This window comes from Orcinus orca, chromosome 3, assembly GCF_937001465.1.
Source record: "Orcinus orca chromosome 3, mOrcOrc1.1, whole genome shotgun sequence".
NCBI lineage: Eukaryota > Metazoa > Chordata > Mammalia > Artiodactyla > Delphinidae > Orcinus > Orcinus orca.
In genome coordinates, this window is record NC_064561.1 from 105,568,184 (window position 1) to 105,587,503 (window position 19,320).

At 34.4% G+C, this 19,320-nt stretch overlaps 1 protein-coding gene across 7 annotated transcripts in view; it reads left to right on the forward strand.

Moving 5' to 3' along the window:
• The window catches only part of CHD1 (chromodomain helicase DNA binding protein 1), an 81,747-nt gene that overhangs the window by 47,178 nt on the left and 15,249 nt on the right, over positions 1 to 19,320 (forward strand). For 2 of the 7 annotated variants that reach the window (XR_007476319.1, XM_033400603.2), the window contains exons 23-33: positions 445 to 621; positions 3,269 to 3,477; positions 4,768 to 4,809; positions 5,489 to 5,619; positions 6,542 to 6,680; positions 6,908 to 7,058; positions 8,379 to 8,501; positions 9,519 to 9,647; positions 10,111 to 10,374; positions 10,724 to 10,864; positions 14,936 to 15,114. Coding sequence is in view for 6 of the 7 variants with exons in the window: in XM_033400603.2 (XP_033256494.1) it covers positions 445 to 621; positions 3,269 to 3,477; positions 4,768 to 4,809; positions 5,489 to 5,619; positions 6,542 to 6,680; positions 6,908 to 7,058; positions 8,379 to 8,501; positions 9,519 to 9,647; positions 10,111 to 10,374; positions 10,724 to 10,864; positions 14,936 to 15,114 (1,685 nt within the window). In the remaining variant the exon portion in view is untranslated. Of the gene's footprint in view, positions 1 to 444; positions 622 to 3,268; positions 3,478 to 4,767; positions 4,810 to 5,488; positions 5,620 to 6,541; positions 6,681 to 6,907; positions 7,059 to 8,378; positions 8,502 to 9,518; positions 9,648 to 10,110; positions 10,375 to 10,723; positions 10,865 to 14,935; positions 15,115 to 15,893; positions 16,982 to 19,320 lie in introns of those variants that run through there. The other 5 variants (XM_049707520.1, XM_012536029.3, XM_033400616.2 and 2 more) reach the window with 5 other exon arrangements.

Below are 19,320 nucleotides of genomic sequence, written 5' to 3' on the forward strand. Positions count from 1 at the left end.
TTAGCTCTTTAGGTACTTCGTTTATGATCAATAAAAATAAGAATTTTGGGTTGTTCTATAGCACTTTGTAGTTAATGGACTGGTGTGGTGATTTCTGCAGAAGGTGATTTAGCATATTACTCTATAAATTACTTTGTTGTTACTCTGTTAACTTCCTCTAGTTCTGTTATTAGTAATAGTTTTGTTGATAAGCAAGGCAAAAGAGAATCATTCCTGGAAGAGAAATCTTAGAAGTCATTTGGTTTGATCTACTTTGACCTCGTGAAGAAATAAACTTAGCAGTCGTATTTGGTTTAACCCATAGTCATATTCATTATCCTGAGGCTATTTAAGTTATATTATCTTATTCTGGTGTACCTCTTCCTTCCCGCTAAAAAAGAAAAATATAATTTAAGGATGAGTTCTTCTTTAATCTTATTCTGCTAAAATTCTGGAATTTATCAGGTTGCCAACTTTTCAAATATGGATGAGGATGACATTGAGTTGGAACCTGAAAGAAATTCAAAGAATTGGGAAGAAATCATTCCTGAAGATCAAAGAAGACGATTAGAAGAGGAAGAAAGACAAAAGGAACTTGAAGAAATTTATATGCTCCCCAGAATGAGAAACTGTGCAAAACAGGTGACTTTTTGATTTAAAAGATATTTCTGTATTGTAAGAGTATTTACATCTGGACTGTCTTTTTTGTTTAGAGAAATATTGATTCTTAGCTTTTTTTTTTTCCTAGTAATGATTTCATCTGATTTAATAATGCCTGTCTCATAAAGTGAGTTGGAAAGTGTTCCCTCCTCTTCTATTTTTGGGAAGAGTTTGTGTAGGATAGGTTATTATTTTCTCGTTAAATGTTAGGCAACGTTAGGGAAGCCATCTAGGCCTTTAAGTGTCTAAAGGTGTAAGCTTGGATCATTAAATCAAGACTTTCCTTTTCTAATATTAGCATTTAATGCTGCAAGTTTCCCACTAAGCACTGCCTTTTCTGAATCTCCTAAATTCTGATTTTTGTTGTGTTCTCATTTTCATTTATTTCAAAATATTTTCCGATATCTTCTGTTACTTCCTCTGTGACCCATAGGGTTTTTTTAGAAGTGTGTTGTTTAATTTTCAAATATTTGGGAGATTTTTCAAGTATCTTTGCTATTGATTTCTAGTTTAATTCTTTTATGGTCAGAGAGCATACCTTGTGTGATTTGAATTTTTAGAAATTTGTTGGTGTTTATTTTATGGCCTAAATGAACAAAATGGTAGATTTTTAAATAATGGTAGCAGCGCCATGCCAAGCTATATTGGGTCCTGTGGCAAAAGGAAAAACTTTAATGTTAGAGCTCTTTGCGTTAACTTCTGTTTTTAGACTACTGTTGCACTACAAGATTGTTTGTCCTGATTACTGAATTTTTTGGTATCTCCTTAAATTTTGAGTCTGAGGGAAATGAGGAACCCACCCTACCCTAATCCTTGCCCTGCTAGTTTTTTGTTTTCGTTTTCTTTTCCTACAACCATATTAGGTCTTCTTCTGTGTCCTTGGTTCAGTAGGTGAGAAGGGTCTGGCCAGGCTTTCTGCCTGTCCCCTCAAAGGTGACTACTCTCTTTCTCTAGGCCTTCACCGTGAAGGAAAGTTTCTGTAATCTCCAGCCCTGTTTCCAGTTTGTCTCATGAGCAGCTGGTGGAGGTTTGTGGAGAAGCGCCTGAGAGTGGGTACAGGTTCTCCCTGTGTCTTTGGTTCCCAGGGATCTTCTGCTCTCATGGTAGCTCACACTCAGTCTTTAGCAAATGTTAGCTGACTTTCCTCTTTCCTGCTTGAATGGTACTTGATGTCTGCCATTCATGCTCTTCACAAGTGAGCCAGTGTCCAAGTTCCATCTCTTCTTATAATCTGCTTTATTTCCTTATATTTTAGACTACTAGATTGCCTTGCGATTTTGATGTGTGTAATAAAAGTTATGATTTTGGGGCTTCCCTGGTGGCGCAGTGGTTGAGAGTCCGCCTGCCGATACAGGGGACACGGGTTCGTGCCCCGGTTCGGGAAGATCCCACATGCCGCGGAGCGGCTGGGCCCGTGAGCCATGGCCGCTGAGCCTGTGCTCCGCAACGGGAGAGGCCCCAACAGTGAGAGGCCCGCAAACAGCAAAAAAAAAAAAAAAAAAAAAAGTTATGATTTTGTAGATTAGATTTGTTGTTAGGGCAGGAGCAGCATACCAACTTTCACATCGCAGGCAGAAATGGAGCCCAGTAATTTGTGTTTGGCCTGAGAGTAATTGTTTGTGTAGTTTCTTGTTTGTGTTTATTTCTGCAAACCCCTTAGTGGTTTCTTTTTATAGTGCAAGGGAAGCACAGCATTATATTAGATCTAGTGAAAGGATGGGAGAAGGTTAGAACAAATAAGAACTAAATACCATCATTGACTTTCAATTAGTTTTCAGAATATATACTGAGGCTTTGGAAGAACTCCAAAGACTTGCAGGAAGAATGTCTGTCCACTCAGAGATATCATAGTAATAATATTATTATAGTATATAGTATACATAATTCTAGTATTTTTTTAATACATATCATTTGCCAGGTTTAATTGGAGTCATTAATTTGGGACCTGCTTTCTTCCTTTTGACAGTATATAATGAATGTTAGTCATTCTACAAAATTTTTAATGGCTTCTCAGCTTTCTATTGTATAGATTATTTGTCTGATATTTTTTTTGATGAACATTTAGATTGTTTGCAATTTTTTTTAATATGATAAAAATGACTTGGCCAGTGTTCGTTTACATTTCTGATATCAAGAAAAATGCCTAATAGGGATGTTGCTGGGTCAGCAGAATGATAAATTTTAAGACGTTTGATACAATATTGCCAAACTGCCCTCTGTCCCAGTTTAAATACACACCAGAGATGTTTGACTGTTATTCTATACCAGTACCAGTATTGGCTATTATTGCTTAGTTAGTATTGGTCAAGTTGATGGATTAAAGAAAGAATTACATTTCATTGTAACTTTAATTCACATTTTAAGAAATATACCAATGAGGTTGTATAATTCTGTGTTTATGTTATTTGATTGCTTTTTAATAACCTTTCATATATTTTTACAAAAGGACAATGGATATTTTCCTGATTTATGAGAATGTTTTAAGTGTTAAGGCTCTTAATAACTCTTTGTCATTAATGTGCTATTTTTTCTGTTTTGTTTGCTTTTTAATTTTGTTTATAGAATATTTTTGATACATATTTGTTAATTTTGTCAATCTTTTATAATGTTTTCTTTGCCCTTAACATAGAAGCCTGCTTTACCTAAACTTGGGCAAAATTTTATTTTCAAATTCCAGATTAGTTTCAATGGAAGTGAAGGGAGGCGCAGTAGAAGTAGGAGATACTCTGGATCTGATAGTGATTCAGTCTCAGAACGGAAAAGGCCAAAGAAACGTGGAAGACCACGAACTATCCCTCGGGAAAATATTAAAGGATTTAGTGATGCAGAAATTCGGCGGTAAGATGACATAAGACCATTTTTACTTCAACTTGCTTTTAGTAGGGGGTGAAATTAAAACAAATTCCATAAATTTTAAAGATTAAGATGAAAGTTTTAGAGGAGGCAAATATATGATAATTGTGTAGGGATTGGGTGGTTCTGCTTTTGGTTGTTCTTTATAACTATGGGTAAAAAATGAGTTTGGCATTAATCTTTGCTGTGTAATTTATTTATTGGTACTCTATTTAGACTGCTAAATTATTTTGGTTTTATTAATGTGGTTCAGAATAGTGGCCCTTTTGAATAATGAATGTATATTTCAGTACATTAGATTATTTATTAAAAATTCTGACTGTATTTATGACTCCCAACGTTACTCTTTACATGGGAGTAATTTAGTTCCATATTTTTCTAGTTTTTTACACAGAGGTGATTGGTTTTTTGAAACTCACCATGTTAAAAGTGTTTCTGATATGTCCAAATAGGAGTTGAGGTAAGATTGGCCAGGCAGGATAAATTGTAGTTTTCTTTCAAAATATGTTTGTTCATATATACAGATTTATTTAAGGGGAATGGGATAGCAGCTTACTTTGTTTATGTAATATTTTTGCATATGAAATTTGTGAAAGGTTGTTCGTTGTTGTATTTTGAGAGTTTGTTGTTTCTTTCAAGCCACTGTAACTCTTTTCTTTTAAATCATAGACCTGACTAATAAAGTTCTTCCTCATTTTTTTCTACCAGAAAACTAAATATATTGTTAGATTTTGTTTAGGGTACTTTTATGACCACCTGATTTGTTGGACTTTCTGTCTCTAGTTGAAGAGGCATTTCAACTTCTACTTTTCCTGGATATTTTCCCTCATCCATCAACCACTTGGGTAGCTTTGTGCTTAAGTAATATTTATTTTTCCATTGTTGGTATAATACCATACATCTGAATTAAAGCTATATTCAGTAAACTTTTATCTACACTTGAAATGTGAGGAGGTGTAATGTAATTGATAATTCTGGAGACACTTCCTCTGGTAGCCTTGAACCTTTTTTGTCTTGTGGAAAAAATAATTTCTAAAATAAAATTTAGCTTCTGTTTTATTTATATTAGTTTCTAAACATCATCCTGGGTGTTAAAAAATATATCTTGTCTTACTTGGTTTATCTTAATGTTTTGATTCTAGCATAGTTTATTCATTTTTGTTAGTAACAGTGCCTTGAATTTTTACACTAACAAGTATTATTTCTATATATTTATATCTATTTTTTAACGAATAGTGAAGCCCACATTTAAATCAAACAATTATTTTCTGTTAGGTTTATCAAGAGTTACAAGAAATTTGGTGGCCCTCTGGAAAGGTAAATACATCTGTCATTCTCAGTAGAATTATAGAATGTATCACATGCTGTCAGCTTTATTTATACTATTGTTAAATTTGCTGTAAAAGGTTTTTATAAAGTTAACCTGTAGAAAGATTTTTGAAAGCTTTTTGTACTATCCTTAATCCTTTCTAGTGTCTAAAGTTTTATCTACAAATGAAGTTTTCTATAAAATACATGGCCTGTAAAACATTTGCATTTTTATAATTGTAAGCTACTTTTCAAATGCTTTTTCTTACCTTTTCATCACAAGCTTATAAAATAGCAGATTCATCTGTAGAGAAGCTAAGTTGCTAACCTAGCCTCTGACTTAAAGACCAATTTTGTTTAATGGTTATTCTCAATAACCGCTATAACCACTATCTTAATTATAGAGTGGCAGAGACTCAAATTGGTTTAATTCTATTTTTCTCCCCAAAACTCCATCTTAAAATAGAGATATTTTCTGTTTTATTTTCAGATGACTTGCATGAAGTTACAATGAAATACTTACATAATTATTTTAGATGATGAAAAAGATGTTTTGAACATTTATTATTCATATTTTCTCAGTGTATAGAAATTAAAAAATTATAGAACTTTACTCTTATAATATCTGTCTTAAATGGCTCCATTTTATTCTGCATATTTACCTGAAAATTGTATTATTTTATTATAGATTAGATGCAATTGCTCGAGATGCTGAATTAGTTGATAAGTCAGAGACAGACCTAAGACGACTAGGAGAATTGGTACATAATGGTTGCATTAAAGCTTTAAAGGACAATTCTTCAGGAACAGAACGAACAGGTAATACTAAAATGAAAGTGATTTAAAGAGAGTTAAATGGAAGTTTCAAAATATGCTTTTATTGAGTTAGTTAGGTATTATATCTTAAGTTACCTATTCATTAGTCTTAAAAGATGCTTTATAAAACAAAGCAAGGCCATTTCTGGGTAAGAGAAAATGGGCAGCAGAATTATATCATTGAAGGCAGTAGAATCTATCTGCCTGGTATATTTTCTGGCTGGGAGGTAACATCAGGAATTATTGTTAGTTGTACTATATTTTTAGTATAGATGAGATATTATAAGTATACACATGTGATAATGGTTTTAGCATAGTTACTTTATACTTATTTTGTAATTCATCTATCTAAATAAAAATAGATAAGATTCAGTAATTATATGTACTGAAAAAAATCATTCTGGAACTCTTATTTAGAAAGGCTGACATATTAATAGATTGATGTATCTTATGCATTTGCTAAAGTACATGAAATGCTTTTTGTGAATCTTCATGTGCTATATTATAATCAGTAGTATGTACTGAAAAATCTCGAGTGAAATTTAGGGTTTGCCAGCAAGCCTCCCCTTAACACAAATAAGTAATACTTCAAAATATAGGTAGGGGCTTCCCTGGTGGCACAGTGGTTGAGAGCCCGCCTGCTGATGCAGGGCACACAGATTCGTGCCCCGGTCCGGGAAGATCCCACATGCTGCGGAGCGGCTAGGCCCATGAGCCATGGCCACTGAGCCTGCGCGTCCGGAGCCTGTGCTCCGCAACGGGAGAGGCCACAACAGTGAGAGGCCCGCGTACCGCAAAAAATAAATAAATAAATAAATTAAATAAAATATAGGTAAATAGTACTTATTTATATAAGTAATAACATATTTTGCTTTGCGTTTCGTAGTATATATTTTATACTTTTTAATATTCTTTTCCAAATAAGGTGGTAGACTTGGAAAAGTAAAGGGTCCAACATTCCGAATATCAGGAGTACAAGTGAATGCCAAGCTAGTCATCTCCCATGAAGAAGAATTAATACCGTTGCACAAATCCATTCCTTCAGACCCAGAAGAAAGAAAGCAGTGAGTTTTTTACTTTACCATTGTAAAATATTTGTTGTTATTCAATAATTTGGATATGAATGTATGTTAAAAATGTTTTTTATGCCATTGGCCAATTTGAATAAAATGTTTTTAAAACTAAAATAAAGCATAGTATTTAGAAGTTGTAATGACTCATATATGTTTTTCAAAATTAATTTTTAATAAGGCAATTATAACTTGACAGTGGCTGTTAACTTTAATGATAGGTATATCATCCCATGCCACACGAAGGCAGCTCATTTTGATATAGACTGGGGCAAAGAAGATGATTCCAATTTGTTAATTGGTATCTACGAATATGGATATGGAAGCTGGGAAATGATTAAAATGGATCCTGACCTCAGTCTGACACACAAGGTACTTAAATATTTCTTGATTCTGTTGACCGCTGATGTTATATTGAATTTTTTGCTTTCAAATTATGTTAGAAATAAGCTCAACTGGGAGTCAGGAAACCATGGCTCTAGTTAGCTGTGTGACCTTGGCTTCTTAGGAATCTGGTTTTCATGAAGGGATTGAATTTAAATGATCTCTAGATTCTGCTTTACCTCTGAAATTACATTTTTGTTATTAAGGCATAGGTATATTTTTCTTCATAGTATCAGGTTAAAAGTAAACCTGTCATTCAGTTATGTTATTCAAAAGCAAAAGAGGATTGTTTTTTATGTGTGTGTGTTTATATATTTTTTTAAAATAACAAACAGTGTTTACGTGTTTTGGTGATTTGATGCCACCACACTAGTTATTATAATCATTTCTTTGCCTAGAATGGAAAACATTGGAAGCATTGCCCTATGCTTATCATTTATCTTTTTATATTTTACTTCTTCATGGACAAGTGGGAACCTTCAGATATTTGTCATTTGCTACTGTAAAACAAAATTAGTTTATGTTTTCATTGTAAGAGTTTCCTCACAGTACATGCTTTGGGTCATCTTCTACATGAATGATACTTTTTTTTTAATTAATTTTTTTATTTTTGGCTGTGTTGGGTCTTCGTTGCTGCGCACGGGTTTTCTCTAGTTGCAGCGAGCGGGGGCTACTCTTCATTGTGGTGCGCGGGCTTCTCATTGTGGTGGCTTCTCTTGTTGCGGAGCACGGGTTCTAGGCACACAGGCTTCATTAGTTGTGGTACACAGGCTCAATAGTTGCGGTGCACGAGCTTAGTTGCTCCGCAGCATGTGGGATCTTCCTGGACCAGGGATCAAAACCTATGTCCCCTGCACTGGCAGGCGGATTTTTAACCACTGCGCTACCCTGGAAGTTCTGATAGATGATACTTTATATTCTAGGAATTTTTGTATACTTTATACTTAAAATATACTGTTGAGAAGGAAGGAAATCTAAGAATACTATGATGTTTAATAACACTGAATGCCAATACACCATTATATATTTGAAAGAAATTTCTAACCTCATACTGTGTAGTCTCATTTTGAATAGAGGGATATTTTTCTCATGTATTTAGAATTCATTCCCAGATAAATTGAATTTTTGTGGCATAGCTATAAAAAATGTATTTTGCATTTTAAGCTGTTTATTCCTACAGATTTTAAGAGTTGTAACTTGTTAGTGAATTATACATAGTTTTAAAATGAGTAACCCTTTTTTAAACAATGATTATTATTTCTCATGTTATTTATTAAAGACAAGATGAAAAAATTAATTGCTTTTCAGATTCTTCCAGATGATCCTGATAAAAAACCACAAGCAAAACAGTTACAGACACGTGCGGACTACCTCATCAAATTACTTAGTAAAGATCTTGCAAGAAAAGAAGCTCAGAGGCTTTCTGGTGCAGTAAGTTAACATATGCTTAAGAGCATTTACTTTTGAATAAGATAAATCTAGTTTTCTGATCACCCTAGACACCCGTGGTTAGCATGGGCTCATCAGTATGTTTATCTGTAATTTAGCTTTATTTGAATATGGTAATATTTTGCCTTAAATGATCTCAGCATTCATGTTAAACCTCTAGTGAGTCCTATCTTTCAGAATGGGATCTGTATTTTCCTAGTATTTAGAAAGAGAGTGGGAGCAACTTTTGGAGTAGAGTGGAGTGCTTTTTGAGAGGACAGGCTTCCATTATTGTTTCATTTGGAGACATTGGGCAGCTTAAGGAATAGCATTAAAGATCACCAAGCTTATTTATGAGGGCGTTTCACAAAAGAAGGAAAAAGACACTAAAACAGAGGTGATTGGAAACTAAAGCAACCCTTGAAAGTTTACCTGTGACCACAGTGTCAATAACTACCTGTGTATTATTAAAAATAATTTCTGGGCTTCCCTGGTGGTGCAGTGGTTGAGAGTCCGCCGCCGATTCAGGGGACACGGGTTTGTGCCCCCGTCCGGGAAGATCCCTCATGCCGTGGAGTGGCTAGGCCCGTGAGCCATGGCCGCTGAGCCTGTGCGTCCGGAGCCTGTGCTCCGCAACGGGAGAGGCCCCAACAGTGAGAGGCCCGCGTACCGCAAAACAAACAAACAAACAAACAAAAAATTTCTAAGGCTATCTCTGGTGACATTGGATTTAGTTGAAGATAATAGTAATTTAGGAAGGTGAACAACCCTCCTATTTCTCTCTTTTTTTTTTTAAGAAATAATTACAGTTGGTTAGCATTTATTCACATTAATTTGTACTTGATTCATTAAGTTATATCACTTTTGTTGATAATAACTTTCTAAGATTGGTGTAGCTTAGTGCCAGCAGGTTAAGGATTGAGTTGGAGTGTGTGTTCTTTAGCTTTATAGATGTGGTATTTAAGATTTTTTTTTAATGGAATCTGTGGGGTTGGTTAGAATAAAAATAATTATTTTTAGGGAGGTTCAAAAAGGAGGAAAGTAAGAGCTAAGAAGAATAAAGCAATGAAGTCTATAAAAATGAAAGAGGAAGTAAAGAGCGATTCTTCTCCCCTGCCCTCAGAAAAGTCTGATGAAGATGATGATAAGGTAAGAATGTGTTTTAGAAAAGCAACCTGTTATATAGAAAGGGAACATGGCATATTTTTAGTATGCTTTACATTTGAAGTTTGAAGTAAGGCTTGAAATTTTACTTTTAGATACTGAAGTTCTTTTTTATAGTTTGCTATGTAGTCTCATTTACAGAACAGAATTTCTACCCATCCAATAGAATATTATATTTCACTACAGGGATAGAGCAAAGGTCCTTCCTTTTCAAACATTTGCCATTTGAAGACATTCTGTCTCCTTTAATTTTGTTATGAATTTTGAATGGGATTGGCTTACCTTAATTTTTATAGGAAGGTAAATATTGCATGTATCATTACTAATGGGATTCTGAGTTACTTCTCTCAGAATCCACATACATGCAATACGTAGTCATGCAAAGAAAAGAAATTAGTCTTTGTCAAGATTTGGTTAGTAATACATTGGCCATACTTGCACTTTTCAGGATGAGATCACTTCTGTGAAACATCCAAATAAAAAAGTTAAAACAGAAAGAGACAGTGAAGAAAAACCTGAGCCAGATGTTTGTATAAAGAAGGAACCAGAAGAAAAGAGGGAAGCGAAAGAAAAGGAAAATAAAAGAGAACTTAAAAGGGAGATAAAAGAAAAAGAGGATAAGAAAGATATAAAGGAAAAAGATTTTAAAGAGAAAAGAGAAAACAAAGTAAAAGAAGCTATACAGAAAGAAAAAGACATAAAGGAAGAAAAGGTATGCAAATCATAATATAAAACTTAGAAAGTGACACAACAGCATATTTACAGTTTAGGAGAATAAATTGTCTGTCAGCCCAATTAGTCTCAATAACTGAGTTCTTTAAAAATGCATATGGGTATCTAGTAGAGGAGAAGAACAGGTTTGAATCCTTTTTGATGCCTTACCTAATAAATAATGTTACAGAATAGCTTTATTTTTGGTTTCCCCAAATAAAATGGGGGAAAGATCAAATAGATAAGAATGTTAAATGTGAGTAAACTTTATAGAATAAAATGGGACCGTAATTCTTCTGGAAGTGTTAATCATTTTTGCCTTTGTTGTTGTTGTGTTTTTTTTTCATCAGTTGAGTGAATCCAAGTCTGATAGCAAGGAAAGATCTAAGAAATCTTCAGTGTCGGATGCTCCAGTTCATATCACTGCAAGTGGTGAACCAGTTCCCATATCTGAAGAATCTGAAGAGCTAGATCAGAAGACATTCAGCATAGTAAGTAGTAAAGTTTCTGGTTATTAGGAATAATTCATATAGCATTTTATTTAATTTATATTCATCTTTTAAAACTTTAGAAATGTGTTTGAATTTGATAGCATTGCAGTTCAAGCTGACAAAAGCAATAGATTTAAATTTTGAAAGGTATCCTAAATTTAGAATCAACCTAGAAAAACTTCTTCATAAATTAAAGATTTTAAGAAGAGGTATTTAGGGAATAAACTTTTTTTCCTCCAACTTTAGAATTTTAAACTTTTCAATTCCTGAGCCTGTTATCCATATAACAGTGCTTTTTATCTACAGTGAAGGACCCTTCTTTTCTAATCTTTTACAGACCAGTGTTTTTAGAAAATAAAATAAAAATGAAATTAGGAAGAAAAGAATATAAAATATAAGCCCTGGTGTTGTATTACTAGATTCAGTAGGTATAAATTTGCACTGTCAAACTGATATAAAGGTTTCTAAAATTTCTGTACCTATCCTGCTTTGGACTAACACAGGTTCATAGACCACACTTTGAGGAACACTGGTCTAAAATATTACTGGTTTTACATGCTACCATGCTTTTATATTCATCAGAGTCAGGGAGAATCTATCTTGGCCTTTCTCCAAAGGGTTTATTTGCTGTATATATTCAGGAACGCAAATAATCTTATGGGTGTAATCTTAAGTCAGTTTTATCACTGATACTAATCAAATGCTATACTTGAAAGATGGAAATTTTCACCTTCTAAAATTATATTTGTGTTCGACCTACTACGTCCTTTTAGATCCCCAGCTCATCTTCATGTCCCATTTTCTCCTATTGTGTACTCTGACTAGATGATATTAAGACTGAGAACGCATTTATTCATTTCCTACTGATTCCATTACATGCCCTAATATAGTTCCAGATATGCTCTTTAAATAACATAGTTCCTGCCACAGTTTTCTTGTCCTCCTCACTTTTGGCTGTTTACATCCCTCTAATCTCTGAGAATATTGGGGACATTCCCAAGTAAGCTGTTGCAGCTCCTGTCTTCCATCTTACTTACTTGAATGAACATATATCTTATCTCTTGACTTTCATTTTTATCTTTTCTCCAGGTTCACATGTTGTGATTCCTTAGCAACTTTTAAGGCTAACCTTTCTATTTATGGCCTAGATCTTAATCTAGCCTCTCTATCCATTTTCTATTGTTTTTGTTTTTTACCCCCTCTGTATTGGGTGGGAATGGGTGATGGTGTGCTTTTGCTTTTCTGAGGTGAAAACACTGAACTCTTCTGAACTGCTTCCCCTACACTATGTGCTCCATTACTGAGGTAAGTGAAATTGCACCTCTTGCCTCTTCTTTGCCCACATTTCCTCCTTAGCCATCTGACTTGTTCATATAACCGATGAAATGGAAAGTTTTCTTTTGTGCCCAGTGCATGAATTTCTTCTTCATTAACCTTCATAAATGATTTAAAATCTCTTGTATTATGGAAAGGAATAATGGAATAGTTTTAAACATGGACTCCAGATTTTCTGAGCTTGTATGATTAAGATTTTCTTGGGGGCTTCCCTGGTGGCATAGTGGTTGAGATTCCGCCTGCCAATGCAGGGGACGCGGGTTCGTGCCCCGGCCTGGGAGGATCCCACATGCCGTGGAGCAGCTGGGCCCGTGGGCCATGGCCGCTGAGCCTGCACGTCCGGAGCCTGTGCTCTGCAGCGGGAGAGGCCACGGCAGTGAGATGCCTGCGTACAGCAAAAAAAAAAAAATTTCTTGGTATATACATTTTATTGTATTCGGGAATAGCTCTGATTATTAAGAAATTCACTGGTCTTTTCCCAGTCTTCATTTTCCTTGACATCTTTGCCTCATTTAGCATCTCTTGATTTTCTTGTGTCTTATTGATCTGTCTTCCTAGATAGCAGTATAATTTAGCAGTCAAGAAAGTGTTTGAGGTCAAAACTGGGTTTCACAGATGTCATTTCATTCTAAGCTTCAATTTCTTTTTCTATAAAATAGAGTGAATGGTATTGCAAAGGTCTATTGTCAGAATCAAATTTAAAGCAATGAACACACAGCCTCTGGTACCTAATAAGTGCTTTATAAACATTAGTTATCATTGCTCCAGTTCCCATCTTTAGGCCTTGACCTTAGCATAGATTTTAGTCATCAATTCCTCTCTTTTTCCTCCACTCACATTCAATGAGTAAATCATATTGGCTCTAACACACTGGTTCAAGCCACAGCCATCTCTTTCCTAGATTATTTCAATAGCTTCATAGCTGTTCTCACTGCTTTCACCCTTCGCATCTCACCCTATACCCTTTTCATACCCCAGTTTGTACTCCACACAGCAGCCCAGACTGACAATAACTGTTACAGGGTTAATAAAGTCACCCCTTGTTACTTTTCTGTTTAAAACCCTTGAATGGCTTTCCCTCTCGTTCAGGATAAAAGATTCATAACAATAGTCTAAAAGATACAGCATATGGTTTACTCCCATCATCTCCTGCTGTTTGCCTGACTCACTTGGTTCCAGCGACACTGGAATTCATACTGTTCCCTTGAACATGTCAGACAAGTTATAGGACATTTTTACTTGCTCTTCCCTCTGCTTGAAATGGCTTACTCCTTCATTTTCTTTAGATACCTGCTCAAGCATCACCCTTCTCTGAAAGCTTAAGTAAGGTAGAAAGCTCCCTGTTCTTTCTTGCTTTATTTATTTTTTTATCATGGTTGTCACCATCTTAAACACTATGTCTTGTTTACTTATTGGCTCTATTCTCCTACTAGACTACAGGTTCCATAAAAGCAGGGTCTCTGTTTTATTTACCACTCTGTTTTCTGGGTCTAGAACAACGCCTAGAATATAGTATGTATCCAGCCTACATATGTTGAATAAATAATTTTCTAGCAGAATATAAACTAGAAAATTGAACAAGAAACAGAAAATGTAGAGAACAAATATGAGTAACACTAAAAATTAGAAAGGAAATTTAAATTTTCCCTTTTTTAAAGAAGACATTAGGCTTGGCTGAGTTCTAATTTTAACTAAAGAATAAATGATTCCAGTGTTAAATTATTCCTGACAAAATGGAAAGTTTCCCAACTGATTTGGAGAAATAGGTCAATAAAATAGAATAAAGTACTCATAAACAAATTTGCACATATAATATAGACACTTAATTGATAATAAGAAAGGCCCTTCACAGCAGTGATGTAAATAAATGGTGGCATTGGGTCAACTAAATATATTGTCTGTAGTTGATCCATCCTTACATTCCCCAAACTAACTCAACTTGCTACTCATGGATATAATTACTATAAAGTTGTTTTTGCATTTGTATACAATAAAATTTATCTGCAGTTTGCTTTTTTAGTAATATTTTAATTCTGGTTTTGGTATAAGGTTAACAGTTTTTATTACACAAATTGGACTTTACTGAATGGTACAGTTTGGGTGTGTTGTCCTTTTACTAGCATGCTAGTGCTCTGTAGGCCAAGGAAGAGGTTGGTTTCCATCAACTACCCCCACGTCCCTGACTGCCCAAATACGATAGAAGCAAAATTCATCATTAGCTACTTCGGCCCCAAGAATAGACAGTTTATACTTTTAGCTATATTGATGTTAATAGCTTTGCCAATATATTATATAAAGATTATTATTTATGTATTTATATATAAAAATAGCTTTGCCAATATATAAAGATCTTTTTTTACATTGTATTCTATATTATAGTCAATACATAATATTGTTATACTCTGAAATATTTTGTTATCTTTTAACGTTAAGTCTGTTTAGAATGGTGTTCTACAGTGTAAAAAGTAACCATTTTTATAAAAAGTAATTAAAATCCAAGGCTTTTACTTAGGCAAAGACTGATTTTAAATGATAATGGAAAGCCTTGCTTTCTGAATAAAGTCTGAAGGAGAAATGCTTGATGTTTAAGAGCTGTGAGGTGAGATTTAATGCTCGTTTTAGCATTAGACAATGCTATATTTACTCAGGTAAGTAAGTATGATTGAAAGAAGTAGATCTTTGTTGAATTCATGGTTTTAATACATGTATTTGTGTTCTTATTTTCCTGTTTTAAAGTGTAAAGAAAGAATGAGGCCTGTCAAAGCAGCTTTGAAGCAACTTGATAGGCCCGAGAAAGGCCTTTCAGAAAGAGAACAACTGGAACATACTAGACAGTGCTTAATAAAAATTGGAGACCATATCACGGAATGTCTGAAAGAGTATACAAATCCTGAACAAATCAAGCAGTGGAGAAAGTAAGTGATGTATTTTTCAGGAAGTGTTAAATTTGTAATTTTGTAACCATCTATTTGTCTCTTGTATTTCAATTTTTTTTCTACTTCTGAAGTTTAGGTAACAAAAAGTTTAAAAAGGTAACCTGAGGATGATTGCTTTCACTTTTTCCTTTAACTTTAAAGCTTTTTATAAATAAGTGATTACTTAATTGTGCATCATGATAAACCACAGGTAGCATCTCTGCCTTTAAATAAATAGTGAAAGGCATTTCATTAAAATTCAAATTGCATTTTATTTTTAAAAATCTCCACAATTTACCAAATTATTCTCAGTAATATCTTCAGAGGTTGGTATACCAATTTGTTACATAAATTTAGCAATTCATCTTCTAAGTATGACTAAAGCCTTGTAAAACTCAATGTCCTCAAGCAATGTAAAATGCAGACTTCTGTTTTCCTCTTCATCTTAGAAGTGGCAGCAATTTGATTGATTTTAAAGTTACAGTTGGTTTTAAAATTATAAATCTGAACTGCTATGATATGATACTAATCACTTAATGATTACCAAATCCAGGACACTGTTAAGCCAGACTACTAGACAGGATAGGAAAAAAATAAAATGAGCATAAACCAGTCATTGATATCTGTTTATTAGCCTTCTGATTACTTTGCTACATGTAGTGCAGCTATACATCAAAACAAAAAATTTAATGACACATTTCTGGAGGAGGCATGATGATTACACAAAAGTTAAAAAAAAAATTTCTATCCTTGTCCCTTTTCTTCTTAAATTCAACCAGGACCCCCATTTTAGAAAGAGGAGATAGAAGTTGATCGTGATCACTAGGCTTTTGAAAACAAGTGAAACTGAGCTCATGTCTAAAGAAACTGAAACCATTCACAGACATGAAGAAGAGCCTAAAGTCATGTGCCTATAATGACATGGAATGATCACTGGAGTTGGCATCACAAGACATGCATGCTTAGTTCCATCCTGGCTAATTTTTGGCTTTGTGACCTTAAACAGTTACCAATATCTCTGAGCCCCCCAGTATTATCATGTGTAAAATGATAAGGCACTGCATATTTTTCAGTTATTGAAGGATAATGATAAGATATATTATGCAGAATGAGAGGCAATAATTCTCAAGTACTATTCATAGTGTCTAGTTGAATCTTTTATTTATGGTTGGAATATATATACACCGGAGCTTAATGCTTTCCTTAAATACCATAAAATAGAATTACTCCATCCTTCTCAAGCTCTTATCAACTCATACAGGGACCCCTAAAGTACAGAACCACAGGACATGGACATGAATACAGTAGAGTTTAATTATATATACTAGGATTAAATGAGAAGATAGTGGAATTCCTCTATCTTTTTATATTCAAGATCCAAAGTTAAATAAATGTTCTCTGTCAGTGGCTCCCAGACATATTCTTGATTGTTGCTTGTCTGTGATAAAATTAGGGAAAAAGGAAATGCAGTGAGTTATTTTTAAAGCTAAATTTAGTTAATTTAAAGGATTATATTAAAGTTATTTTCTACTTTTTAGTGTAAAGGAGCTTATTTTCTCTCTGACAAAACTTGTGTACTACATACCAGTTTTTAAACCTTAATATAATTAGAGTTTAGATTTTTGATGTTGTGAAGAAGGCAGAATATCTATTTTACCTGCTTTCTAGATTAGAAATAAGCAGCATCTCGTTGAAATTACATGTCGACTAATACAACTGGATGTTATTTCAGGTTTAGGTTGTTATTAGGAAATGGGGGAGGGGGGTAAAAAAGCCTTTAAAAGAAGAGAGACCAAATAGCCAGAAGACATTTTTCTTTGTGTTCGCCCTTACCTCCCAAGGTTTTTTTTTTTCTTTTGCGGTACGCGGGCCTCTCCTATTGTGGAGCACAGGCTCCGGACGCACAGGCTCAGCGGCCATGGCTCACGGGCCTAGCCACTCCACGGCATGTGCCATCTTCCCGGACCGGGGCACGAACCCGTGTCCCCTGCATCGGCAGGCAGACTCTCAACCACTGCGCCACCAGGGAAGCCCTCTCCCAAGGTTTTATTCCTCTTTTTACCCAGCTGGGCAAATTAGCTTTTGTTTTTCTCCCAATCTACCTTGATTTCATATTCCTTGGTACTTATTCCTGCTGCCACTGTCTCTGGTTATACCAGATTCCTTTAAATGGGAAAGAACAGAAAGACCCCAATTGAAAAATATTTCAAAAGCAAATTAGTTTTTGCTCTGGTCTGAGTGCTGTCTTTAGAGAAAGATTGGGGAAAAATGTAGAAGGGAGAGTCCCTTGTGTTAAGGTTGAACTTCTGACCACCCTGCTCTATTCCACTCCAACCCACAGAACACAGCTACAATTACTGATTCTACAAAAGGAAGGAAGATCAAGACCTTACCTGTAATTTTAAAGATAGGGACTTCACCCATAATTATACAGCAGTTGACGTTAAGCAAATTTTTACAGTAACCATAATTATCTGCTTTATTTCTTGCTTATAGATGTTTATATATAAATATTTTGGCCAAATAGTTGGTGAAGAAATGCAACACTAGTTTTTATTTAAAAATCACTTACAATCAAGTGATAACCATAATAATGTATATTTGTGTTTCGTTTGTATATCAAAGTACTTTCATATGCGTCATTCTAATTGATCCTTTTAAAAATGCTGTATTTAGGAAATCTTAATAGTTAATACTTCCATTTTTACAGAAGAAAAAAATGGACTCAGGTGAACAGCTTTGTAGGGCTGGGACTGGGGTAATGGCCAAGGAGGCGCATAGGGCATGAACTTTAACAACAAGGCGCTCACTCTTAGGCTAGTTGCAGGTCTGGAGTTTTGCCCAAGATCACACAATTCAGCAGGTGATATAATTAGGACCAGAATCTAATTTCAACTAGGTTTTTTCTAGGGAAAAAAGTATTCTTAAAAAGAAATTTAATTACTAATAAAAACACAGTTTATTAATTCCTACCTCTTTACTCTTTTGAGTTAACTGTAGAATGTAGATAGTCTAGAGATAGTCTATAAATTCATTTAAAGGCGATGAATTTTCTCAGCTGCTGTGGATTTCACTTCACTCAGGTATCATTTAATTAATTTTCTCTAAGTTTGCTTATAAATTTTATTTCAAGGTTAATGTCATACCAATAGTGAAAGTTTTAATATCATCTGGTGACCACTGCCCTAACACAGTATTCTTAACAATTTAAAGACATACTGATTTTTTTAGCCTTTTGTTGTAGTAACAAAATGAAAACCAGATTACACTCATTTATCTTCAATAAATAACTCAAGTATTTTATAAATTAATAGAACCCCATGAACATTAGTCATAATTTTAATTTCATTTATTTTTAAACAGGACCAAATTTGCATTTTACTTTATTGTTATTAAAATATAGTTGACTTACACTATTAATTTCAGGTGTATAACCTAGTGATTTGTAAATATACAGAGTTGTTGTATTTATTGACTATATTCCCTGTGATGTACGTTACATCACTGTGACTTATTTATTTTCTTACTGGTAGTTTATACCTCTTAATCCCCTTTACCTATTTTGCCCATGCACCTATGCACCTTCCCTCTGGCAAGCACTAGTTTGTTCTCTGTATCCGTGAGTCTATTTCTGTTTGTTACGTGTTCATTTGTTTTGTTTTTTTAGATTCCACCTATAAGTGAAACATATAGTATTTGTCTGGCATATTTCATTTAGCATAATACCCTCTGGGTCCATCCATGTTGTTGCAAATGGCGAGATTTTATTCTTTTTTATGGCAGTGTAATATTTGTGTGTGTGTGTGAGAGAGAGAGAGAGAGAGAGAGAGAATGAGAGAGATCCACTTCTTTATCCATTCATCTATGGTTGGACACTTAGGTTGCTTCCATGTCTTGGCTATTGTAAAAATAATGCTACAGTGAACATGGGGGTGCATATATCTTTCTGAATTAGTGTTTTTATTTCCTTCAGAAAAGTACGGAGGAGTGGAATTGCTGGATCATATGGTAGCTCTATTTTTAATTTTTTGAGGAACCTCCATGCTGTTTTCCATAGTGGCTGCACCAATTTACATTTCCAGCAACAGTGCATGAGGGCTCCATGTCCTCCACATCCTGGTCAACACTTGTTTTTCCTTTTTTATTATAGCCATTCTGACAGGTGTGAAGTGATATATCTCATTTTGGTTCTGATTTGCATTTCCC